Raw genomic sequence first — 27,869 nt, 5'->3', positions numbered from 1 at the left:
AGTGATTGCAAAATGAAACTTCCCAAAATATCAGACACACCTTCCTTTTTTTAACATTGCCAAGATACATAATTATTAATAAAATAGAGCTACAACATTCTGGGGATATATGTATCCCTCCTTATCATACCCTGCTGTACAATCCAATGGCTTTTCCTGCCTGCAATTTCAGATCGGTTCCTCACAAAGTGAGGCCTGCAAAAGCTTTCTTATACAAATTCTAACGAAAGGGACTCGAGTTGTTGCACTTGGCTATGCATTCCCGACAGAGTTGCTTTTATTCACACCTTGTAACTCCATAGGAGAATTTGTGATACTACCAACTGAGCCCAATGTCTGAGAGCTCAACTGTGGGCTCGCAGGACAAGCCTCTGGATTACCAGCACTAAGGGCATGCATTGCCCCAGAGCTTATCTGTGGGCTCATTGGAGTTCTCTGGCTCATCTGTTGAGGGCTAGCTTGTTGCTGTAGTTGCTGCTGCTGAGGTGGGTTTAGTTGCGGAATTCCCATGGTTGATGGTGAACCTACCTGTGAGGGTGAAACTACAGCCTGTAGCTGTGAGGTTGTATCTTGCTGCTGCTGCTGCTGCGGCTGTTGCTGCTGCTGCATATGTTGTAATTGCTGTTGCTGTTGTTGTTGCTGCTGTTGTAACTGCAATTGTTGCTGGTGCTGTTGTTGCTGGTGCTGTTGTTGCTGATTCGTATAAAGATTCATCAACTTTGATGGAGGTCCCATTGCTGTTCGTTGCATTGAGCTCATGTTAGGTCGGTTGAGAGGGTTCTGACCCAGCATTGAAAAACCAGCAGAGGTTGGGTGGATCTGTCGGGCTCCTGACATCCCGGCTATGCCTGATTGAGGACCACCCAGTATACCTCCTCGGTTTGGCAGCAACCTAAGTTTGTGTGCCATCATAGCAGTTTGCATGGGAGTAAATTGCCCTCGAAATTGTTGGCTTATTGCATTAATATTTGAAGCTGTGCTCAGATTCACCGGGTTTTGACTTGCACTTCCAATGCCAGAAATAGGTGTCATTGGTGCTGAAATTCCAGTTCCTCCAATTCCTCTTCCAATTCCCATTGCGTTGCCTATGCCTCCAAGCCCAACCATATTGTTGCTCATGTTACCCATACCCACAGCTGTTCCTAGTCCCACTTGCATTTTCCTCTGCATTTGTGGTTGTTGCTGCTGTTGTAAAATCTGCTGCAGTTGAAGAGGAGAAGGCTTGTTGATCATCTGATTACCCAGTTGCATATTGGAGTTTTGTCCCATTGCATTCAAATGGGACAATGGATTTGTAGCAAGCATCATCGCTGGCCTTTGGAATTGTGTCTGTTGCTGCGGAAGCAAGGAGTGCTGAGTTTGCTGTTGCTGTTGCTGTTGTGGCTGCTGTTGTGGCTGCTGCAGCTGTGCCTGCTGCTGTGATGCCTGGAGTGACGGTTGTGGGTCTAGTTGTTGTGGCCTTGAAGACATTGAAACACCAGATAACAGTCCTTGAGAAATTTGCAAGGCCTGAGAGTTTCCAGGAGGCACTATTCTTGGGTTTGCTAGAAGATTCTGGGATGGGTTCATGAAGGCATTACCACTAATATGCTTCACCACTTCACCAGATGCCTGGCCTGAAGCTGCATCAGCATACTGCTGGATTTCAACAGCTGAATTATTAGGGAATGTGCCAGCAACATTTGGTTGACTAATGGGGGGAACATTCATCCGCGGTGGCCTTGCCTGAAGATGAGCTTCCATAAGATATCCTTCACGTACCATCTGCATAAGCATATTAACATACATTAACATGTAAAGATAATTGATAATTGATAGGACACAAATGACATGCTCAATTTTAAAACATACCAGTGAAGAGAATTGAACACCAAGTAAATCTGCCATGTGCTGTAACAACATTCAGTCATAGGCAGAAGTCAGGACTACAGCAGAGAAACCTTTTTAAGCATGCAAAACTTGATGAGCAAAAGACTAGTAAGGTTGACTAAGTTACAGTTCATTAATCCTTGTTGCCTTGTCAACGAACCAGCACACAAAGAGCTAGTAGATAGCCCACAAAGAAAACTCTTTCTAACAGAATTTTCTCAAATAATTGTACAATAAAAAGAAAATACTTCATTGGGCATGACAGCAAACAACATTGAACAACAATAAATCAATTAAATAATAAAGCAATGTTGTTAAACATCGTTTAACCTGAATATCCTAGAATTTCTTTCGGAAGACTAAGTACCAATATCAGTATATTATACTATACTGTTTTTAATTTTTTTACATAAATTATAGAAGAAAGTACTTTATGTAGAAGTAAATGAAAAGATTACGTTAACTAATTTTATAGAATACTTTGAGCACAATCAAATAAAATAAAAGTCTATTATAATAACTTAATTTTGAGAAATGCATTAAAAATAGCGGAGTGAAACATAGAACTTGAAGTGAAATTGAAAATAAAAATAAGAGAACATATAGAAAAAATAGAATTAATTCAAAATACCAGAATAACAAAAATAAGAAAAATTTTGGTTATGCTAAAGCTGAGATTTGATTATGTAAGAGAATCTTATATCAAAGAAAAAATTTCCCAAAGATTCACCTAGGGTAGCCCAATTCTATAATACGGCCTTTTAAATTGGTATTGGATGAAACTTTTTTCCTGGTTTATGATTAGTATTAGCTGATCCCGCCAATATCAGCCATTTTCTACATTTTACCTGATTAGGTAACATAATTAGATTGGTACGGTATATATTGGCTGATATGACTAATTCAGGTACAGCCTTTGTAAAGCCATGATATAAACACATGAGAAATCCCAAGAGTAGCATGACTAAAATACTATAGAAGCACTAAAAGAAAAAATTTCAAAGAACATAAGCACAAGGCATCCCAGTGCATGCAGTTGTCCATCAATTCAGAGAGTATCTTTGCTAAAGACTGCAACAGTTAATATGCATTGGAAAACTTACAGTATTAGGCAGTGTAGGAAGATAATCCTCTACAGCCAGAATATCACTATCATCAACTTCTCCATAATGCCAGGCTACAGTTCCATCTGTTACCTTCTCGGACATAATCATCCTAGTTCTTATTCTAGGGACCAAAGAAAGGACATTCCCTGTATCAGTTAAAGCGGTGTAGGGGTTAGTAATATCCAGATATTGAAGGCCCAGGAATCAGACAAAAATATGAAAATACACCTTGAACTACGCGCTCTGCCTGCCCAAAATTTAAGATCCTCATCTTGCATGTACTCGTACTGCCACCCACAAGTGACTTTGATAGTGGCTTCACATCATCTTCAAAATCTTCATTTACGGACATGTTGGAGAAGGTAGATGATATCAGTGCGGTAGAATATGCATTGGGCTTCCACTTGTATTCATCAACCTTATTCTTTTTGCAGTTAAGTTGATACCTGTAAGAGAGGCCATGAGGTCAGGAAGAACAAAAGTGGAATTACTTACATCGTCTATATGACTATAGAAATGAAGAAAAGAATATAATTTGAAAAGATCATGTGTCTGACAACTAGAGACTTCTATGACTCTGATACGTGGAACTTGCCCCTAAATCATGTCCAGATCAGTTTCCACACATAAAAATCATGCAGGGGTCTCTAAAAGAAACAACATGATGACAATATTTTACATGTAGAGTCAGGAAACATAAGAAACTATGTGCAGTGATCTTGGCTAAGAGAATGGATTATATTATACAGTGTTTCTTCAATGGGATAATGCAGTTAAAATAGCAATGAAGAAAGAGAACTACATTTATTGCAAAGGCAAAATATATCATAGAAGTAACATTCAAAACATATCATAAACAGTAAAAATTCAACATGCAAGGCCAAGTGTTTAACATATACCTCATGGTCACCATTTCAATCTTTGAAAATCTATCAAGCATTGATTGATCAGCCAGAGGTGGGGTTCCAACTTTAGGACTGTTCGCATTTAAGTGCACATTCATGGTACTAACACTAGCAGGAGACCCAACAGCACTTATAGCTGGGGTCTTGGGAAGGGAATTTGATCTCCGCTTAGCAGCAGCTTGGACCTGGTGTTGCCTTTGCACAGAATCATTAGCACTAGAAGTCAAGGATGGCGTTCCACAGACACCAGCAACTGAATTAATTGCTGTCTTCTCCTTTTGAGATGCTCCAAGTGCAGCAGTCGTTGCAACCCCTCCAAAGTGGGCTCCAACTGAACCACTTGAAAATTCACCAGACTTTGATGATAATGGAGATTGAGGCAAACCTCCAGCAGATAGTCGGGGACTTTGTGCTGATTTCCTTTTCTGGAACTGGTCCTCTTTTCTAGCATCCTTCTCAATCTGCTGGCCAATGTTATTCCAGGTTGCCTGAGGAAAATTAGATCTCATGAATGCATGCTGTGGCAGTCTTGGCTGGGGCCTCGATTGCGAGTCCAAATGGTTTACATCTGTCTCCGCCAACTGCACATCATTTCTGCCAGGCCCATCCAATTTGTCTGTCTCAAAATGCTCTTCTTTGGCACCATGTCTCATAGCATGCTGTCCGGATGTGAATAGCATTGTGCCTGCCTCCTGATTCACAGCCCCATCAAACACCTGCTGGGAATACTTCTGAATGCCTGTATTTGCATACTGAATTCCTCTTGCCATTGCTTGCTGGTGTAACAGTGTGTTCTTCCAGTTAATATCTGTACCATGCAGCCCCTCTAAATATGGTCCCATTTGCTGCTGTTGGCTTCCATCAGGACCTACAGTTGTAAGCCTTGCCCTCTTATTAAAAGTAGATAAAGGTGACATTTGCCCATCTTGGTTGTCCCTCTTTCCATGAAGAGGAGAAGTAGAACTAATGCTGTCAGCATAGGGGATCATCTCCGGCCCAGAAGGTGAAGCTAATGTACTAACAACATTACCTGACCCTTGCTCTTGCATGTTCCTTGCATTTCCAGCTGCCATTTGGTACCTTTGTTGTTGGGCTACCAAAGGTAGTGCTGGAACTGAGGCATCTTGTGTAAAGCTTTTAGGTCTTAATCCCATCATATTATTTGGTCCAAGATTTTGTGCTGCCAGATTTTCATGGACATGAGGCGTCAATTGGTTTCCTGTGTTAGAGCTATCAGGAACTCTGTCTGTACGGACTTTCTTCCCATGCATCTTGTTATTAGATGTGACAGTAACTTCTGGCACCTGTCTTTGTCTTTTCCTCCGCAAACTAGAGAGAGACAAATTGAGCTGCAAGCGAAGTTTGGCACAGTTATTAAACCCATAACAAAAATAATGTGTATTTGCTCTTTGAATAAATTACCTTAGCAGGAAACGGGTTATCACATAGCCTGTCGAGTTGTGGTGTTGGATCAAGACAAAGTTTGGGTTGCAATGCTTTCAATATTCTGGATTCCACTTCCTGAAGACAAGTACGGAACCATGCGTCAAAGACAATATTCCAAGAGCTTAAAAAAACGAAGGGAGAGTTGTGGATAAGTCAATCTAAACACCATCAGATCACCATAGGTCCAAGAGTTATCTGAGATCAGGGGGATATCCTTCACCACATTCTCCAGTGACATCTTCAGGAGTACTTTATTAATAAGAAGTGCTTTGTCCATTGTTGGAACTGTAGACAGTTGTTCAAAAGTGCATCTCCGAAAATCTCGCACCTGTCAAATTTTATTTTGGTTAAAACTCTTTAGGCTCGTGGTAATTGATAAAAAAAAAAGAAGTAAATCAGATGATTAAAAAGGAAGTAAATCCGGATATTAAAAAGGAAGAAAATCAGGACGTTTAAAGAAAAAAATCAGGGCATTGAAGAAGAAGAAAATCAAAGCATTAAAGAGAAAGCAAATCAGAAAAGTAAAGAGAAAGAAAATCGAGGTATAAGGGTAAATTATACATTATGTAATTAATTTTAATTAACTGTCTATTACTTTCCTGTCACAAAAAACATATATATACAGAATTGTAATATTCAACAAAATATATCAATAAAAAAATCATTCTGAACATGGTATCAGAATTTTAGATTAAGCAATCCTTGAACTCTTTTACAAATCTTATTCGGTCTTCATTGCCAAAATAAAAAAGCCTAAAAGGATCCAGTCTTTATAGCCGGCCACCAACCCCCCGTCGCCAGCCTTCATAGTCAGCCATAGAACCAGCCTGTCCCCCGCAGCCGCAAGTCTCAAACGGCTGTCCGCAAGTAAGTACCATCGTGCACAACTCACTATGTCGCCTTCATCACAACCAAACGCAAATGACTTCACACAGCCACGTTTTTCAAGGAAAATCCTTCCAGTAATTTTTGTTTCTTTCTGATAATAAATTACTATTCAATTCTTAAAGGATGTTGAAAAGTACGTTCTACGTTATAGAAGCAAATTTCAATATGATAACTTTATATTTTAGTAAATTCAGAATGGAGACTAAAAGAATAATGGTTGGACTTGAGTCTCTAAAGAAACAAACAAGTACCGATTTATCAGCACACTCAGATATGGCTTCTACCACACATGAAAATGTCTTAGATATATCCTTCGAAAATTCTTAGATTATAAACTCAGAAATCATGATCAGATGGCCAATACTTCTCAACAATTTTATAAATATGTTTCATGTCCAAGTAATAGAAAGATTGTTACTACATATGATTCCCTCAATACTATTGCAGGCAAAGACGATATCTAAGTACTAATCTTGTGTCAGTAAGTAAATTACAACAAGACTTGAATTGTAAAATAATATCTGACTATTCTCATTATGACTTTCAGGACTGAAATTCGGGAAAGATAATTGGATGCGTTGAAACCAAAACCAAATTCTACCACTTGGATGCACCTTTGCTATTACAACCAACTGCACATACAATATTTGGCTTCACCATAAAAGACTTTGACACCTAGTTTTCTCTAGCTTAAAGATGGTGTTTATCTTATTTTAAGAATTTAAAATATGAAAAATTTACACTACAATATTTGTGAGTTTACAAAATATAAACGTGTGATATTTTCCATTAATAATAAACGAAATTTAATTCTATTTTCATTTACTCATAGTGATATCTAGAGACCATTTCACACACTTAATCTTTCTGGAATTTAATGGTTTGTATCATTTATTGACGATTGCACTAGAATCACCTAACTATTGTTACTCAAAGCCAAATATGATGTTAGCGTATCATACCTTAATTCTACAAAATAATAAAAACCCAATTTGGAACATTTATACAAAAAAATTTTATCGACAATGTCCAAATTTTTTTCAATCACGCATTTTCCTTTTTCTTCCATCAGGAAGAAATCTTTCACGAATCATCTTGCGTCTACACTCCATGACAAAATGAAGTAACAAAATGAAAAAATAGTCACCTTTTAACTACCACCAAAGTTGTTTTTTTTTTCCAAAATAACATGCCAAAAAAATATTGAGATGAAATCGTCCTTACTATCATCTACATTATTAATCGTTAGCCACAAGTGTCCTTAACTTCTAAAGTCCTTTTAAAATACTTAAACAGTTTTATTAACAATAAGTGTCACAAACCATCTGCTCCTTCGGATATTTGAATGTGTTACCTTTATTCATATCATTTTCACCAAAGAGGAAAATTTGATTCTCGTGCCCTGAAATGTGTATTTGTGACATATTCATCCTCTCAAAAAGGGTACAAACATTATCATCCCCCACCCAAAAATCCTACATGTTTGCGGATATCACATTTGTCGAACAAGAATCCTAATTCACTCAACCTTATCTTCAGGAGGAGCCTATATTGGAAGATAATATAGAAGTCATGACAGATTCTAACTTACCATCATTGCCACACACCTCAAAACCATCACCACAAGAGAACGTTTAGAACCTATAAAAAAACTCACCACCACAAGAAAATCTTCAAAATTCACATGAGACCACACCAGACTCTAGGTTTTCTCAGTGCATACACGAAAGAAGATGTTGAATACTAAGTCAAAATAGGTACAAGAATCTGACTTTGATCCTGTAACTGAGGTAAATTCCCGCAAACTTATACAATTCTCCGATCATGATATACCTATTGCACTTGTAAAGGTATAAGAGAATACACTAAACATCATCCGTACTGTATCTCACAATTTATATCATTTGATAAGTGTTCATCAACCCATAAAAATTTCCTCACAAGTTTAAATAATGAGTATATTCCTAACTCCGTATTTAAGACATTGTCTTGTAAAAAAGTGAAAAAATGTTATGAGTGAAAATGCAAACACTTAAAAAGAATCATACTTTGAAAATTATAGATATACCAAAGGGCAATAAGGCCGGTGGGATACAAATGGATTTTCTCAATAAAATATAAAACAGATGGCACAATCAGAAGATATGAAACGAGACTAGTAGCAAAAAGATATACATAGACATATAGAATAGACTACCAAGAGACATTCGCACTAGTAGGCAAGATGAATACCGAGCGAATCTTGTAGTCATTAGTTGCCCACTTTGACTATAAATCACAATGGTTTGATGTAAAGAATGTGTTTTTGCATAAAGATTTAAAAGAAAAAACTTACATAGATATTCCACTAAACTTTGGCAGAGGAGTAGGACCAAATAAGACATGTACTAAAAAAGACTCTATATAGGCTTAAACCATCACCAAGAGCATGGTTTGCCAAGTTTGCAAGGTATGATAAATTTGAGATTTAAGTAAACTTAAGAAAAACCACACTCTTTTTATCAAACACTCAAAAAAAAGAGGAGTTAAAATTCTCCCATTATACGTTAATTACATTATCGTAGCAGGAAATGATGAAAATGAACAACAAATACTAAAACAATGCCTAATAAAAGAATTTGAAATAAAAAAACTAGGCAAATTGAAATATTTTATGAGAATTAAAGTTGTCAGCCCATAAGTATAAAATTTTTATTTCTCAACAGAAATGTACTCGTGACCTGTTAAAAGGCACTAGCAAGCTAGCATACAAACTAGCTAGCAAGCCTATTGACCCTAATCACCATTAGGAATAGCAAAGGAAGATACACCAGCAAAAAAGTAAATGTATAAGAAATTAGTTGGGAGATTGATTTACCTATCTCATACAAGACCAGATATCGCCTATGCAATAAGTATTATAAGTCAATTCATGAACAATCCAAAAGAAGTGCACTTACAAACAGTCTATAAAGTACTGCAATACTTAAAACGGTTAATATAAAAATGAATTATGTTCAAGAAGTAAGACAAATTGCTCATAAAAGCCTATATGGATATAGATTATATAGGATTGACTGTAAACAGAAGATTTACTATAGGCTACTGTATCTTCTTCAGAGGCAACCTAATCATCTAAAGAAGTAAGAAACAAAAAATAGTTGTGAGATCAAGTGCAGAATCAGAGTTTTGGGTAACGACACAAGAGATATGTGGATTACTGTAGATTAAAAGAGTTCTAGAAGATCTTATGCACCTATACTATGACAACAAGTCGGCTATAAGTATTACTCACATCTTGTGCAATACGACTAGACCAAACACATTGGGATTGATAGACATTTTATTAAAACAAAACTTGACAGCTTAATATATATTGTCATACATGCCCACCAATTCCCACTTGCAGACGTGTTAATTAAAAGTGTAAGTAATTCAACACTTCAAACTCTTATTAGCAAGTTGGAAATGAACAACATATATTCTCCAGCTTGAGTGGGAGCGTTAAAAATGGAAGTAAATCAAGGAATCAAAGAAGAAGAAAATCAAGGCATTATAGAGAAAGAAAATCAAGACACTAAAGAAGAAGTAAATTAGAGAATCAAAGAGGAAGAAAACTAGGATATAAGGATAAATTACATCACTTGTAAATTGTAGTTAATTGTCTATTTCCCTTCCCATCATGGAAAACCTGTATATATATGGCTATAATATTCAACAAAATACATTAATCAAACAAAATTCTCAACAGTAACAAATGCACATAGATATGCCATATAAGTGGTTCTTGAAAGAAAGAAAGAAATGACTATAACCATGTGGATTGCTTTTTTTTTCTTTAGCCAGTTCACTGTTTGTGGCTCAACCAAATTTCTCCTCCATTATGTAGAGATCAATCATTTAAATTTTCAAATGGAGCTGTGATGTTGCTGAATAGGTGATGATAGAGAATGTTGACAATATTATAGTACTTCTAGGAGAATTGTTTTTAATTATTTCTTTCTCCTATTACAATTCTATTACCATCAAGGGGTTTATTTATGTTTCTATATATCTTGAAGTTTCCTAATTATACTATTAAAGAGGCACCAAGGTGTCAATCCTATACTAAGGGATAAAATATATCTAAAAGAAAACAAAACGACAAGCAAAAGCTCGAAGATCCACTCTTGACAAGATGGAGTGACCTCTATACAAAACCTCAAGGTCTATAACCAAAAATCACTAGTATTAACACAAGAAGAAACAGTGTCATCAGAAACTCCGTGCTGCTTTCCTTCCATATTACCCACACAATGGCCAACTCGATAAGGGTATGAGCTTTCTCCTCTCATTTCCTCTCAAACAAGGAGCTTCTTCCTCTCCTTGTTTGCAGAAATGCCATGAACCCAGCCTGCCCCAATATGAAGGCAAAAAAATACCTGATCTGCCTCTCTTTGCCTTGGGTTAAAAACCAGGAGTGATTTTAGTGGATCAGTTCATATTGCCAGGTCATAAATTTTTCTGCCATGCTACGCTCACAATCCTCTGAGGATGAAAATCAACACGAGTTTCACGCTCACGTAGCCACAAGTCAAACTTGTCTACACCTGTTCTGTTTTAACTTTTTCCAACAGGTTTCAAGACCATTTCAGACCTTCAGATTGGTTTTCATGAATGAATTCAGATAGGTTTCTAGTAATGTTATCTTTTTTCCTGTTCGAAAACAAGAGTCAAGCCTAGACAATAATGACAAGTTGAGTTAATATTGGGGTATATAATTTTCAACAAGACCAAAATACTTTGTAAGTATCAAAATAATTTTTTTTTGAAATAAAACGAAATTATTATTATGCACAAAATACCAAAGAGGTACTGTTCGAATACAAATTAGTTACATGTCAATTAAGTTGTCTATGACAACACTAAAGTCCCACATGTCTTTGATGTTATGTCCCAACAAAATAGAGCTAAAAGTATAAATTTATTTATCTCTAATTGTAGTAAGGTTAGTCTCTATACCCTTAAAACCTCTACCATTTCTTTCATTCCACACTACCCGAAGAATTGTAAGTGGAATAAAGAACAATTGATATTTCTTTTTACAAATGTCCACCCACGCTCACAACTCATTACTCAAACTCCCAGTCATGACTCAATTTAACCCTAACAGCCCAAAAAAAGAGATCCAAATGCTGTAAGTCACTGGACAAAATAATAAGTGATTGCACAATTCTTTGGCAGCATGGCATAAATAACATCTATTAACTAGCACATTCCCCTTCTTTTTTAGCATATTCAGGGTCGAAATACATTCATAAGTTGCCTCCCATGCAAAAAAATTCATTATATGAGGGACTTTAGATTTCCAAGTTTTCTTATAAGGAGCAGACATGTTGCGGCTGTTATCCTTCTTAGTCAGATAGTTGTATAAGGATTTCACCGAGAAGCTTTTCTTCTCATCAGATTTCCATATTCTTTTACCATTTTCATTATTAAAATTTGTTTCTGTTACAGACAAAGCAGGCTACTGTACTCATCAATTTCTCAATCATGCAATCTTCTCTTCACCTTCACATCCCACACCCTATCCTCCCGCGTAAACTCACACATGTCCACCTTAGCATCCTCATTGCCAGCAATGTCAAAAATTCTTTTGAATCTGGTTTTTAAGCTGAAATTCCCTATCCATTCGTCATGCCAAAATCTAGCCCCATCACTCCCGTAATACCCAGGCCCAGAATTGACCCGAAATAAATTTTAGCAATTTAAAAATGTATTAAAAAAAGATATTTTATAAATTAATTTAATTTAATTTTTGTTATATTTGATAAAAAAATAAATTAGGGACGAGAGTGAAAACAATTTTAAAAAAAATGAGTGAAAATTTGGATTCTGAAGACGTTTTTGAAAGAAAATTGAAAACAAGAAGATCAAAGTGCAAATAGGAAAAGTTCAGCCACGTAAGACCGCCCAATCAGCAATCTCGACAAAGCAAAATGTATCGCGTGGCAAGGCACGCTGACGTCGGTGCCACGCGGAAGGCCACGCTGGCGATCCGCGTGCCCCGTGATCAGACAGCCCAGGATCAATCCTACGCGCGTAAACAGTTCAGATCCGTTTTTCTCTTAAGCGTTATCAAACGATCGAGACCAAATATGATGAACAGTTCATATTCATTTTCTCCTTAAGCGCGATTGGACGGACGAGATCGGTAGAACGCGGGATGGGTATAAATATTTCGCATCACATGAAACCCGAACCCTAGCCGCAAGCACCCCTCCCCCGGAAGAAAGACCAAACGCCAGAGAAGGAAGCTGACCGCCGCTGTACTGAAGCCACCTCCAACCGCAAAAAAATGTAATTTACCCGCTCGGAATTCGATTCCGAGAACCCCTGAGACCATATCGGAGTAAAATGAACGGTGGGTGAGCCGAAAACCATGGCAAAGCCAGACGGAGCCGCCGCGGCCCAAAACCCACAACCTCCTCTAATAAGCCCCTTCTCGATTCCCGTTTCATATAATTTTTTCTACCGTTGTGTTCATCATTCTGTTTTTTGTAAGTTGACCAAAGGAGGAATCTCAACCGCGAAAGAGAGCCAGCAGAATTGCCGCACCCAAAAATCCCACCACCGATAAGTTTCAGTTTCCTAATTTTTTCGGCCAATCGAGGCTCCCTAACGTATTTTTTCGCAAAGATATGTGTAAAATCGGCCGAAAATGGTCAGGCCGAGGCAAATCGCTGCCGTGCCAAAATTCCGAAATTGGTTGGAAAAGATTTTTAATACTGATTTTGGATTTTTGGGTATTTTTTAAGTTCGTGAAGCGTGTTTAATATTCGCAGGAAAATTCAGGAAATCCGAGGATTGTTAGGAAACGCGGTAGAAAGTACGGTATTTTGGACACTAATTCAAGTAAGAATCCTTCACCCTGTTCCCTATTATACAATTGAAACTTAATAATCAATAATATGGTATTTTGTGAAATTTAGAAAACTTTGGAAATAATTACAGGTTACTAATGGAGCTGGAACCAGTTAGTTATTTATTTGTCTTATTTAACTGATTATTTACTTGTACAGCTTTAAATACATGATAATATATTGAAATAGTTAAATGATTCAGTTGTGTTTACTTGATACATATATCACTTGTTTTGCATGATTTACGGTTGATTTGTGAAATGTGAAATTAATATACAAATGGAAAATTACTTGATTATATGAATAAATAAATAATTGTCTTACTGGATATCTTGGAAGATGGTGGACGAACCGGGTATATAGGAAACTCTATCGTGAACGTTACCTCATACCGGACGAGATATTAAATGATGGTATTTTTGGCGCTCATATTGGACAGAGTATGAAGACGGCCCGATTTACCCTCATACCAGACAGGGTATCGAGGAATGACATTTTTTACGCTCATACCAGATAGGGTATGGGAACGCTCGGTTAATTGACAAGTTTAGATATTGGGTTCACGCGTAGGGGGACATCCCTATGGACCATTGAAGGTACCAGTAAGCAAATAAAAATGAAAATTATTATTCTTACTCACTTGTATAAGGAATCATAATGTTATTTGAGTTATTATCTTTATAGGTAGATTTTAAAAATCTCATAACGGTAAATATACAATAATGGTTTTCCTTATGATAAATAACTTACTTAAATCAAAAGCTCCATAAGTCGTTTTATGTTTTTTTTTTACCAACATTCAGTTTCTATATTGGTAAGTAGTGTGATATTCTTATTGGAGTTATGTAGTTCACCCCTATTAACCATTTCAAATCAAAAAGATTAATATTCAAATCCTAATAAGTAGGAGAGCTGTGAGTAGGTGTCTCCTGAATCCTATCAAGAGTTAGTAAAGGTTAACCTCTCTACAACATTTATTTACTATTTTTATATGTTTATTTCGTTTTTTTATAAAAAGCTATGAAATTGATATTTCCGTAACCTTATGACGCATTCTAATTTATGTGTAAGAAATGTAAATCCTACCGTTATTATACGTTTCCGCATCTTTAAGTCAAATTTATTTTACCCAAGGTTTTGGGTCTTTACAGTTGATATCAGAACCGCATTTCTCAAAACCATTCCTTACACAGATTTAAAAACACCAAATACAAAACTATCACTCAACATTTCCTTGTGAAATGCAGGTACAAGAAATGAGGAGGGAAAGACCTCCATTAAACCGAGCAGCCCGAGATGGCTCACTTCGAGAGGATGTCTACCGACTCTTTGAGATGTTGGAGAGACTCATTTCTGCCCAACAAGCCTAGGAGAAAAGGAGGGAACTGTCTGACCCTCTCCCGCTGCCACAATTTGAGTCACTCTTGCAGCGAGAAGATCTGGAGCCACCTTGGTACAACCCTGCTCCTCCACCGTACTATCCGGCACCACCCAGACCCTCCCCAACACAATCCAGTTCCTCTTGCATGGGACCCAGCTCCACTCATGATAGACCCAAATTACATTGAGATGTACAAGAGACTAAACTCATCTATCTTTACAAGGGCATCCTCTTTTGAAAAGACCGAGTTTTGGTTAGCTGAGACAGAGAAGACCTTCGCAACTCTTGAGGTGGTTCCCGAACAGAAGATTATACTTGTCACCTACATGCTTGTGAGAGAGGCAAGCCGCTGGTGGCAGTTCAAACAGGCTACCTTACCCGTTCCAGTCACTTGGAAACAGTTCCTGATGCCCTTTAATGCAGAGTACCTCCCAGAGCACCTTCGACATTTGAAGGAGATGGAGTTTGCACACCTAGTCCAGGGTGAGATGACTGTGTCGAAGTATGTCCGAAGGTTCCTAGAATTTGGCCGATACTCCCCTGAGAGTATGATGAATGAAGGCAGGAAGGTAAGGAAGTTCGAGTGGGGCTTTTGCCCTGAGATCAGAGAGCAACTATACGTATTTGAACTTAGTACCTACTCAGCCGTTCTGGCCAAGACACAGCTAGTGGAAAGGAACTTTCGCATATTTCCTCCAGCAATGGGGAATCCCAGACCCCTAGTTTCACACTGTAGACCAGCACCCACTGCACCGGCTCAGTAGAACAAGAGATTTAGGCTAATGACTCACGCTCCTCCTCAGACTCTAGTAACAGAACGCGGTAGGACTTGCAAGCACTATGGCAAGGATCATGGGGACTGACTCTGTTATCGTCTTAATAATACTTGTCGCATATGTGGGAGTACTTAATACTACGCGAGAGAGTACCCGTGGAACCAGAATCATGTCAGACCTCCTATTCAGAGCAGAATTTACAACCTCACTCAACAGAATGCTGAAGCCAACTCGGACGTAATCACCTTCAACATGTTTTGATTGATACTGGTACTTCACATCCGTTTGTCTCACACTTTTATACAAAACTTAAATGTATCACCGAAAAAATTTGTTTTTGTGTTGTTTGTGTCCACTCCTGAAAGTAGGACACTACTAGGGGAGATTATATATAAAGCTTGTATCATAGACATAGCAGTTAGAAAATTAAGTGTTGATCTTATAGAGATTGACATGGGGGGACTTTAATTTAATCTTGGGGATGAACTGCTTAGTGGCGTACCACGCTACCGTAAATTGCTTCCACAAGAAACTTGTATTCAACCCTCCTAACGAAGAGCCGTTTACAAGTTAATGAAAATTTTAAATATAATTTTCTCATTTCATAGTGTTTTAACTCTGTTGTCTTCTCTACATTAAGCAAACTTAAGAAAGAAATCTGCATTCAAGAGATTCTGGTAATCCAAGACTTCTCTAATGTGTTCCCTGACGAACTACCCGAATTGCCGGTGGAAAGGGAAGTTGAGTTCACTATAGATCTTGGTGGCCCCTTACCGCATGAGCCGTATCGAGATGGAAGAACTGAAAAAATAAATCAATGAATTGCAGGACAATGGGTTCATCCAGCATAGTATATCTTCTTGGAGTGCCAGAATCACATTTGTACGAAAAGGGAAAGGAATGTTACAATTGTGTATTGAGTACAGGGGATTAAACAGGATCGCGATCAAGAACAAGTACCCCCTCCCCAGAATTGATGATCTCTTTTGACCAGTTGCAGGGTGCCCAAGTTTTCTCTAAAAATAGATTTGCGTTAGGGTTACCACCAGGTAAAGATCAAAGTAGAGAACATTCTCAAGACAGCTTTCAGAACCAAGTACGGACATTATGAGTTCCTGTTCATACCTTTTGCACTAATCAACGCACCAGTCATTTTTATGCACTTGATGAACAGGGTTTTCAGACAATTCCTGAATCAGTTCATCATCGTATTTATCGATAATATCCTGATCTATTCAAAGAGCATAAAGGAACACGTTCACCACCTAACTCAGGTTTTACAAGTTCTCAATGAGAAAAAATTGTATGTCAAATTGAGATAGTGTGGTTTCTGTCTCGAATAGACTATCTTTCTAGGACACATCATATCAAAGGATGGAGTATCAGTAAATCCCGAAAAAGTTGAGGCAATACTTGGATGAGAGAAATTGACCTCGGTTAAGGAGATTCGTAACTTTCTGAGAATTGCAAGCTATTATCGCAGGTTTGTAGAAGAAATTTTTAGTCAAACCGCTCCATTGACCCGGTTCACAAAAAAGAACGTTAAGTTTGAATGGAACGTAGACTGCGAAAGGAACTTTACAGAAGTCAAAAAGCGATTGATTACTGCACCCGTGTTGACCTTACCGAGTGAGACAGGGGGGGTATACAATGTATAATGATGCATCTTACCTGGGGTTGGGTTGTATTCTGATGCAGCATGGCAAGGTCATAACTTATGGCCCAGGCAATTGAAGAGTCATGAGAAAAATTATCTCACCCATGACTTGGAACTTGCTATCATTATCCACACCTTAAAGACCTAGCGCCACTACCTGTATGGAGAGACTTTTGAGATTTTTATTGACCGTAAGAGTTTAAAACACATTCACTCAGAATGATTTGAACATGTATCAGAGGCGTTAGGTAGAACTCCTCAAGGATTATAATTGTAATATCTTGTATCACCCGAGCAAGAGCAACATAGTAGCTGACGCACTAAGCAGAAAAAATACAAATATGTTAACTCATCTAATGGTTTCTGAATGCAGGGTTATAGGAGCCGCACAACAGATACGATTTCAGAACTTAAAGAGAGTTGCATGCTTAGCCCACCTGATTGTCTAACCCGAATTGATCTAAAGAATAAGAGAAGCACAATTAACCGATTCCACTATAGCCGCCCTTAAGAAAGATGTAGAACAGCGAGTACGTCAAAAATTTCGAGTCTCTGCTGATGGATTGCTCAGGTTTCAAGACAGGGTGTGTATTCCAAATGACAGTGAACTAAAAGAGACATCATGACAGAGGCTCACAACTCCAAATTCGCCATACATCCCGAAAGTACTAAAATGTATCAAACTATACGACCCCAGTTTTTGTGGGACCGGATGAAAAGGAAGGTAGCCGACTTTATTACCAAGTGTCTAGTATGCCAACAAGTTAAGGCGGAGCATCAACGCCCAGGCGGGCTACTTCAACCATTACCGATCCCGGAGTGAAAGTGAAAACATATCATAATGGATTCCGTAACAAAGTTGCCAAAAGCACGCCCAAGACATTATGTCATTTGGGTAATTGTCGACCGACTCACCAAATCTTCTCACTTTTTGGCTATCATAGATGACCAACCCCTTAGACAAGGTAGCCAAAATTTATATCTGAGAGATAGTCAAGTTACATGGAGTTCCAGTATCAGTGATATCCAACAGAGACCCTAGGTTCACTTCTCGATTTTGTTCTAATTTTCAGCAAGTCATGGGAACGAAACTGTTCTTTAGCACCGCATTCCACCCTTAAACCGATAGGCAATAAGAGAGAACGATTCGTACACTGGAAGATATGCTCCGAGCTTGTGTTTTAGACTTCGGAGGCCATTGAGATGATTACCTACCTCTGATAGAGTTCGCCTACAATAACAACTACCAGGCAAACATTGGCATAACTCCGTACAAGGCATTGTATGGCCGACCATGCAGATCGTCGATCTGTTGGAAAGAGGTGGGTGCTAGAAAATTATTCAGCCCAAATCTTATAGATGAAACTACAGCCAAGGCAGTTAAAATCAGGAAGAATATCTAGACAGCTCAGAGCAGACAGAAAAGTTATGCAGACTTCCGGAAGAGGGATTTAGAATTTGAAAAAGGTGACCGAGTGTTTCTTAAAGTTACTCATTTCAAAGAAATCAGTAGGTTTGGCAAGATAGGAAAATTAAATCCCATATTTATTAGACCATTTGAGATCTTAGATCGGATTAGTACGACTGCCTACAGATTAGCACTACCTCCAAAGCTATCCAGGGTTCATAATGTGCTCCACGTATCTATGCTACGCAAGTACAACCCGGACCTTTCACACACACTATCTCACGAGCCCTTTTTACTCTAGGAAGATCTATCCTATGAGAAGGTACCGGTAGGCATTATGGACTGGAAGACTAAAGTACTCCGCAACCAAGAAATTTCATTCATCAAAATCTTATGGCAGAATCATACACAGGGAGAGGCCACTTGGGAACTGGAATCAAACTTCAGGGCCCAATACCTCGAGTTGTTCGACTGAGTGAGAAAGTGACAAATTTGAGAAACCAAATTTCTTCTTAAGGGAGGAGAGTTGTAATACCCGGGGCTGAAAATTGGTCCAAGATAAATTTTAGCAATTTAAAAATGTAAAAAAAAATATTTTATAAATTAATTTAATTTAATTTTTGTTATATTTGAGAAAAAAATAAATTAAGAACGAGATTGAAAATAATTTTTAGAAAAAAATTGTAAAAATTTAGGTTCTTAATGTATTTTTAAAAGAAAAATTAAATCAAAGTGCAAATAGAAAAAATTCGGCCACGTAGGACCACCAATCAGCAACCTCGACGAATCAGAGCATATCGCGTGACAAGGCACGCTGACGTTGGTGCCGTGCAAGAGGCCACACTGGTGATCTGCGTGCCCCGCGATTAGACGACCTATGATCGATCATGCGTGTGTGGACGGTCTGAATCTGTTTCCCCTTTAGGTGCGATCGAACGTTGGAGATCAAAAACGATGAACAGTTCAGATTCATTTCCTCTTTAGGCGCGATCGAACGAACGAGATCGATCGCAATGGACGGCACAAACTAACGCAGGATGGACATAAATATTTCGCATCACACGGAACCCGAACCTTAGCCGCCAGCCCTCTGACGGAAAAGAAGAACCAGATGCTAGATAAGGAAGCCGACTGCCGACTGCCGCCACACTGGAGCCACCTCCGACTGTGAAAAAAGTTAAAAATTCTTCTACCCGCTCAGAATTCGATTCCGAGCACCCTTATGGCCATATCAGAACAAAACGAATGGCAGGTGAGCCGAAAACTGCGGGCAAAGCCTAGTGGGGCTACCGCGGCCCAAAAACCAGCAACCTCCTCCAATGAGCCCTTTTCCAATTCCCGTTTCGTGCGATTTTTTCCACCCTTGTGTTCACCGTTCTGTTTTCTGTATGTTGACAAAAGGAAGAATCTCAGCTGCGAAGGAGAGCCGGCGGAGCTGCCACAACCGAGAAACCCACCACCGGTAGGTTTTAGCTTTCTAATTTTTTCGGTCAACTGAGCTTCTTTAACGTGTTTTTTCCAAAGAATACGTGTAAAGTCGGCCAAAACTGACCTAAACCGCCTGAAATCGGCCAGGCCAAGGTAAACCACCGCCGCGATCAGCAGTGCCATCGCCGGAGCACGACAGTGCCGCCGTGCCAGAATCTTGAAATTGGGCAAAAATGATTTTTAACACTAATTTTGGATTTTTAGGGTATTTCTTAGGTACGTGAAGCGTATTTAATCTTCGTAGGAAAATTCAAAAAATTCGAGGACCACCAGGAAGCGCAGTAAAAAATAAGGTATTTTGAACACCAAATCGAATAAGAATCTCTCACCTTTTTCCCTGTTATGGAATTGAAACTTAATAATTAATAATATGGTATTTTATGAAATTTAGAAAACTTTTGGAATAATTACAGGTCACTAATGGAGCCAGAATCAGTTAATTATTTATTTGTACTATTTAACTGATTATTTACTTGTACAACTTTAAATACATGATAATATATTAAAATAATTAAATGATTTAGTCGTATTTTTTTTATGCATATATCGCTTGCTTTGTATGATTAACGGTTAATTTGTGAAATGTGAAATTACTATACAAATGAAAAATTGCTTGATTATATGAATTAATAAATAGTTGTCTTACTGGATATTTTGGGAGATAGTCGACAGACTGGGTATATAGAAAACCCTCTCGTGAACGTTACCTTATACCAGACAAGATATCGAATGATTGTATTTTTGGCGCTCACACCGAACAGGGTATGAAGATGAAGACGGCCTGATTCACCCTCATACCAGACGGGGTACAGAAACGGCCGGTTAATTGACAAGTTTAGATATTGGGTTCACGCGTAGAGAAACATTCCTATGAACCCCCAGAGATACCAGTAACCAGATAAAAATGAAAGTTGTTATTTTTACTCACTTTTATAAGGAATCATAATGTTATTTGAGTTATTATCTTTATAGGTCGATTTTGAAAATCTCATAACGGTAAATATTCAATAAATAGTTTTTCTTATGATAAATGAATTTTCTTAAATCAAAAGCTCCATTAGTTGTTTTATATTTTTTTTTACCAACCTCCAGTTTCCGTATCAGTGAGTAGTAACTCACTCCTATTAACCATTTCAAATCAAGAAAATCAAAATCCAGATCCTAATCAACAAGAGAGCTGTGAGTAGGTATTCCCCGAATCCTATCAAGAAGTATTGGAAGTTAACCTGCCTACAACATTTACTTATTATTTTCATATGTTTATTTCATTTTTTATGGACCATTATGAAAAAGACATTTCTGTAACCCTATTGGTCATTCTAATTTATGTGTAATAAATATAAACCGTAACATTATTATACGCTTTCGCACCTTTAATTCAAATTTATTTTACCCAAGATTTTGGGTCTTTACAACCCCTACCAACTTTGTACCTCACACAGCTCTTGATGTATTGGCTATCATCCCTAATTTTCCACCAAAGGCTCATCCCATGAGTCTTAAATTTACGCTTTCGTCCACTCTCCCTCTCCCAATCTCCCCATCTAGCACGAACAACCTTCCACCACATTTTCCCCTTCTCCCCAAAAGATCTCCACAACCATTTCCTATGGAAAGCCCGGTTTAACTCCACAATAGACTTCAAGTAGAGGCCTCCCTCCCAAACCGGTTAAAAAACTTCCTTTCACCTAATCAAATGATACTTTTTGTTACCATCCTCATCACCTCAAAGGAATCTACACTGAATGTTTTCAAGTCTTCTTGTGATGCTGGCCAAAATTGTTAGGATTGATAGATAGTAGATTAATAAGTTAACAAGTGTGCTCTTAATCAAAGTGAGTCTCCCCGCTTTAGAAAGGAAATTCCTCTTCCAACCCGCTAACCTCCTACCAAACATGTCAATAATGGGCTCCCATGTTCTAACATCTTTATATTTTACCCCAAGTGGAAGACCAACGTACTTAATAGGCAAATAAGTGACTTCGCATCCCAAAATCCTGGCCAAACTAGCTTCATCCCTTCTATCACCAATCCGAACCATTTCCGTCTTATTCAAGTTGATTTTTAGGCCAGAAACCATTTGGAAGCAAAGTAATAAGCACCTCAAATGAAGAACGGAATTAACACTAGGTTCACAAAAGATTTAGGCATCATCCGCAAAGAATAAGTGAGACACAGTCATCTTCTCCCTTCCCTTCCCTTCCCTTCCCAACCTCCACACCTTTCACCAAATTCAGCTCCCCGCTCTCTCCATCAATCTATTAAACACATTCATAACAATGAAAAAGATAAGAGGAGACAAAAGATCCCCTTGGTGTAAGCCTTTTGAGGCTTTAAAAAAAATAGATGGACCCCTATAAACAATGACCGCAAAAGATGTGAACGAAATGCATTTTCTAATCCACTTCGGCCATCTACTTCCAAAGCCCATTCTACCAAGCATATAGTCCACAAAGTCCCAACACACATGATCATATGCCTTTTCCATATCAATTTTGCAAATAAGGTCTTGTTTTTTCTGCCCTACTAACTCATCAACCACTTCATTGGCAATCATCACCGCATCGAGGATTTGTCTCCCTTCGACAAAAGCATTTTGATTTTCGCCAATCACTTCCCCAAGAACTCTAGATGATCTTCGTACAAGCACCTTCGAAATCAATTTACAGATACTTCCCACCAAACTAATAGGTCTAAAGTCTTTTAACTCCTTGGCACCCACCACCTTAAGGACAAGCACAAGGAAGGTTGAGTTGATGGGGTTCACAAAGGTTCCCGTCCTATGAAAATCTTGAAAAATAGCCATCTTCCCATGCAACCTTTGATAAACCTCTGTTTTCTCCGTTCATTTATTCCCCTCACATTCCATGAAATGATTTTCCCTAACATCATTATATTTCGCTAAGCTTACCTCCCGTCCCCCCTTCTGCCGATTTTTTAGCTTCGTAATTCAAAGACCACTCCAATCTTTTCAATTCTCTACTCCCCCCTTCTCCCTTTCTACTACTCTTCTTTTTTTCTTTTTTCCTCTCTCTTTCTGCTTCCAAGAATCTTAACTCCAGTTCAGCCAACAGACTCCACACTCTATGCTCAATGCCCTCAAAAGATAGTCCAAACAGCTTACTCACCTTGACAAAATTTCACTGCACCCAACCCGAGTACATTTCTTCCGCTCCTTGATCAGCCATATGCATCAGCTCGCAGTTGAGGATGTCATTTTGTAAGGGAGACACATCAAGAGCAACCTCACCGCAAACATCCACCAACCCTGACTCGACCATAGCCAACTCATTACTTCTCCCAGCAGTACTCTCCCCATCCTTTTTGTCAGTCTTGACCCCTTCGGCCCCATTGATTCCTCCCTCCGAATCAATCATAGAGAAGCCAGATGCGCCTGGCTGAAGCAAACCCAAACCATCTTCGACTCCGACTCCACTAACATTCGTCACGTCTACAGAACACGTCCCTCCCACTTCCCTCCAACCCTAGTCCTCACCAACAGAGTCAGACTCTCTAAAGATTTATCCAGACCTTCACTCGATTCTACCCCTTTATACTGACCCATTTGACCCAGAATTCTAGGCGAGCCGGACTTGGCCTATTTAAGCTGCCAAATCTTCCTCATCTTTTTTTTACCCGCAACCTTGCTCGGCCCAGGATCATTCACCCACTTTTCTTTTTCAGCCCATGAGAGCCTATTTTTCTTTCCTCCCTCATTCGGCCCACTGTATGCCCTTCCCTTTTCATTCGCCCACCCTTCCCTCATCATGTGACCCCTACTCTCTGGATTTTCAAATTTCAAATCTCTTCTTCCGACCCACGATGATCCGCCTTCCCTTCCTACCCTACCTGACTCACCTTCCTGCCTGGTTGACTGAGGATATCAGCGAACAATGCATTCTCCTTTCCACCAGTTCAAGACTACATGTAAGAGACTTAAATACCACAATGCTTTGCATCGTCTGGGGGAAAGATTCCCATTCAATTGTATTTCTTTTCCTCCTCAACCACGCTGGGGGAACTAGGGGAACCATTTTCACCCCAATGATTTCGTGGACGACATTCATTAATTTCCACCAGCCTTCAGCCTGAACCCTCTCAGGGAAAACTAACATATTGGACCTCCCTCTAGAGTCATCTTTACCTTCCAATAACGCTAGAAATCTTCCACGCTTATTGCAACTTAGAACCAAGCACAAAGTTCTCCAACAGCTTCTTCTGAGCCTACTCCAGTCTCCTTTCTCCCATCTAAACTCTCTGAGACTATTTAGGAACCAATCAACGTCTTCTGTTTTTTTTTTATGTGTTTAAGAGAGAGAAAGAGAGAAAACTTTTAGAGAGAGTGAGTACAAAAAATAATAAATTCGAAAAATTTAGTGGATATATTTCAAAAACCATTTATCCACTTTTGGAGAATTCAAAATTTTGCATTGCACAAGTTGCCCCACCAACCAAAAATCTCCAAGTAGCACAAGTAGTTGCACTTGATAGGAGAATTGTTGAAATAATGTTGAAGACATCAGTAAGAAGGTAAGAGTCCTTGATTTGATGTAAGAACGGATCCTTGGCTTAACTTGATGTGGAAAAAAACACCACATTTCAGATGCACTGAGAATCAGACTTGCAAAGATAAAATTGATTGTTGTTGCAAAAATATGGCATTGAGCATCAATGCAAACTAGCTAAAAGATAAAATATGCACATGTTCATCCAAACAAAGTTCCTAAAGCAGCATATTCCGAGCACTGGTCTTCACAAGAAATCCTATGCCATCAACTCGATGGATCAAGTTTCTCCTATATTAGAGTAGTACTAGGAGAATATTTGTATTACTTCTTTATGTTATTATAACTCTAGTACTATCAAGGTTTATTTATGTTTTGAACACCTCTAAGTTTCCTATTAGAATTTTTAATTATTAGTTAGCTTATATTTAAATTAAAAGACTAAATGTTTTGCAATCTCACTCTTGATATCACTCCAAGCATCATATTGGTACTTTAAGAATTTTCTCAAACTATTTAGTTATCTGATGCTTAAGAATTATCAGGTTTAATATCCAAGAAATCTATGGTGTAGTATTTAAGTTGATCCCAAATCACTAAGCAGGCAAGTTAATTCCAAATTTGTCCCCACACACATGTCTAAGGAACCATAATGATATTTGTGCAAGCCGAGGAGCCTATAGTCTTGAATAACTTTTGATGAGCAGCATAAATGAATTAAAAAATTATTTTACAAAAAAAATATTTAAGAACTGTTTCCATATCAAGCATCACTGCATTTATGGAAGTTCAAGTGAAGACATCATTTGTTCAACTCAGTTCACTATTATGTTTTGTCTAGACTTTTGTTTTACAGTCTAACTCAAGAAAGTAATTTATCTCCAGTAACTCACCTCACATAAAAGTGTCCCATCAACATATTTGCAAGGTATCTTTTCTGAAAGATCTCCTGGCAATCGTCCAGCCTCAATAGCCTTTAACAAAGATGGAAAGAAAAACAACGTTAAATGCTTTCTACTAGACAAAAGAATAACTAGGAAATTATAGATAACAATTAGGAAGCAGACTAGAAGGCACTGTAAATAACAATTATGAAGCACACAACAAGGAAGGCCTTCACTTTTATTTAATCTTACAACTCTTCATGTCCAGATGTCAGCCATGGGGAACTGCCCTAATCCAATGATAAAAGAACCGCATAACCCATTACAGGATGAGATTTAATCCCTTAAAAACCATCAAAGTTCTTAAAAACATGGACACTTTTTTAATCAATTGAACAATGTGAACAGCAGAAATATTCTCCAGACCTCACAGCAGGCAAGTTCCAAAAAATGCACTCCCAATAGAACTTCCAAAACAGGAGTGTCAAACATGGGATGCTCCATCTCAGAAATGTACACATATAAAGTTATTTCCTGATGAAAGATGAGAGATGAATGAGAAAAGAACAATCAAATACCTACCGAGAGTAGAGTTTCTGATGCTCTATCATATGGATGTAACAACTTCATGACATCTTGAACAGTAGCATGCTGTGCAGCCTCATTCTGAAAATTTATGAATTAAAAAAGACTTAAAGCTGACATTTTAATTTCCTTGGGATACTCTTTAACTTGTTTCCAACTAACCTCTGAGGGTTTTCCAATAAAATATCCATCTGGGTAGAGATTCAATGTGAAAGATACTTCATGATCTGTATGAACAAGAAACGAAAAAGGCTTAAGCCCCGATCATGATGCAGATAACCAAAAAACTCTTAAGCTAACCTGCAGATAAATCAGAGGTGGATGAACGAGGAACCCCAGCAAGATCCTCACCATCCCCAACAACGCCACCCTACATTACAGGACAATACCCATAATCATAGATTTCAAGAAATAATACACATAATCATAGAAGGAACATGTTCTCCCAAACATAAAACATCATAACTGCAATCAGAACTTTTTTGCTTTTTTACTTCGTCGACACTCAAACAATGATAAACAAAAGATTTCAAGAGAAAACAAGACAAAGGACATTTTTATTCGTGTTATCAGATCATTAAAACCAAATGAGACTGCAGAATTTCAATTGTGATACAGAAATGACAACAGAGCCAAAGCCAGCAATAACTACCCTACTAGCGGTTAAAGCATTAGCACACCATGGGTCAAACCCCCTAACCCACATGGTTACTGAGAAACCTGATGAAAATTAAAGCAATTCTTTTTCCTTCTAAATGAACTTTTTGTTCAAAAAAAGACTCAAGGAGGAATAGAAGATTTATAAAAAAAAAACTCAAAATCAACAAATTAGGCCTAGTTGCTAGATTCCTAGAAAAAAATCCAATCTCCAAAACATCTAAAGAGTTCAAATTTCAGTTCCGTTCCAACTTCAACATCTGTCCAAATAGAATCCAGAAAAGAATAACAACAGTGCAAATAGACTATTTCCCAAAAAAGGGGGAAAAATTCCACCTTTCTTACGCCTAAGCGCGCGAACCAAACAGATAAATTAGGAAACATGAGTAGATGAAGTGATTTTCCTCCCTTTCCGAAAGGAACAAAGAATTCCCTTTCATTTTCATATTTTCTCCTTGTTTTCCACATTTTTTAAGCCGCCAAACAGCATTATTCGATTTCAGAAAATTACCTCAAGCTTACGAGGTGGCAAGCTCTCCTTGGAATTCGAATTGTCTGAGGCCTCATCAAGGGGAATCTCTGATTGAAGAGAAGGTTTTGGCCTGAACCTCCTACCAGTCTTTGAAACCTTAAATGAAACCCCCATATAGAATTTCCTCTGGAGTATTTAAGGTTTTCTCTCTGTCTTCATGAAAAAGTTGATGAAAATCCGAAAAAGCAAAATTGAGTTGGCTTCTGATATCGGAACAACCAAAAGGGTTAATTCACCGAAACCATCAAAAAGATCTATGCGTTCTGTTCAGAAATCTAGGGTTTAGAGAGAGGGGGATGCAGAAGAAGTATAAAAGGAAAGACGAACACCGAATCTGAATTTCGGGATGCCAAAAAAAAAAAGAAATTTACAAGAAACTGAAGCTCGATGGGAAAGAAAATTGAGGGAATTGCAGGTGAAAAGAGAAACCCTAAGCAGAGTTTAGTTGGTTTGATTAATCTGAGAACTCTTGAAGACAGCGGGATGGAGACGAAGGTGGGAACTGCAGAAGATTCATCAGTTCAGTTTTGTCACTTAGATTTTCAGGAATCTGTTTGGTTGCACACTTTTCTATATCCTTTCTTTGGACATCAACTCGCCGGCTGTATTTTTGTTTTTTTAAAAAAAAAAAATATTTTTTGAATTACCTAAAATCCTTTAATTATAAATAAATGTATTAAATTTTTTAAGGAATGAATATATAGTTTTGAAAAATAATAATCTAGTGCTTCATACTTTTTTCAATTTAAAATTTAATATATTATTTAAATTTTTATTTATTATTTTAACATTCATATTGAATTTAAAATTATTTTTATTTAACTATTTATAAATTTATGATTCATATTTTTAATTTTAATTTTTAATAAAATATCTATATTTATTTTAAAAATATTAAAAT

General features: G+C 37.9%; 1 protein-coding gene across 2 annotated transcripts; it reads right to left on the bottom strand.

The window, feature by feature from the left end:
* Positions 1-19: 19 nt before the first annotated feature.
* On the bottom strand, positions 20-27,531 carry LOC110818314 (nuclear receptor coactivator). Of its 2 annotated transcripts, XM_088218314.1 has the most exons (12): positions 26,948-27,531; positions 26,080-26,149; positions 25,942-26,006; positions 25,777-25,860; positions 25,204-25,284; positions 5,493-5,654; positions 5,303-5,401; positions 3,875-5,229; positions 3,204-3,421; positions 2,973-3,121; positions 1,852-1,890; positions 20-1,764 (listed from the first exon to the last, which is right to left on the bottom strand). In XM_088218314.1, exons 1-12 carry the CDS (start codon positions 27,080-27,082, stop codon positions 253-255), a joined length of 3,969 nt encoding a protein of 1,322 aa, XP_088074440.1. In that variant the 5' UTR covers positions 27,083-27,531; the 3' UTR covers positions 20-252. The 2 variants fall into 2 exon arrangements, with proteins under 2 accessions (XP_088074440.1, XP_088074441.1); XM_088218315.1 differs by lacking the exons at positions 25,204-25,284; positions 25,777-25,860; positions 25,942-26,006; positions 26,080-26,149; positions 26,948-27,531 and having other exon boundaries at positions 5,504-5,643.
* Between the last annotated feature and the right edge of the window lie 338 nt (positions 27,532-27,869).

The sequence above is a fragment of the Carica papaya genome, chromosome 4 (assembly GCF_054855325.1).
Source record: "Carica papaya isolate Zhongbai chromosome 4, ASM5485532v1, whole genome shotgun sequence".
In the NCBI taxonomy this organism is placed as follows: Eukaryota; Viridiplantae; Streptophyta; class Magnoliopsida; order Brassicales; family Caricaceae; genus Carica; species Carica papaya.
This window is presented reverse-complemented; position numbering and strand designations above follow the sequence as displayed.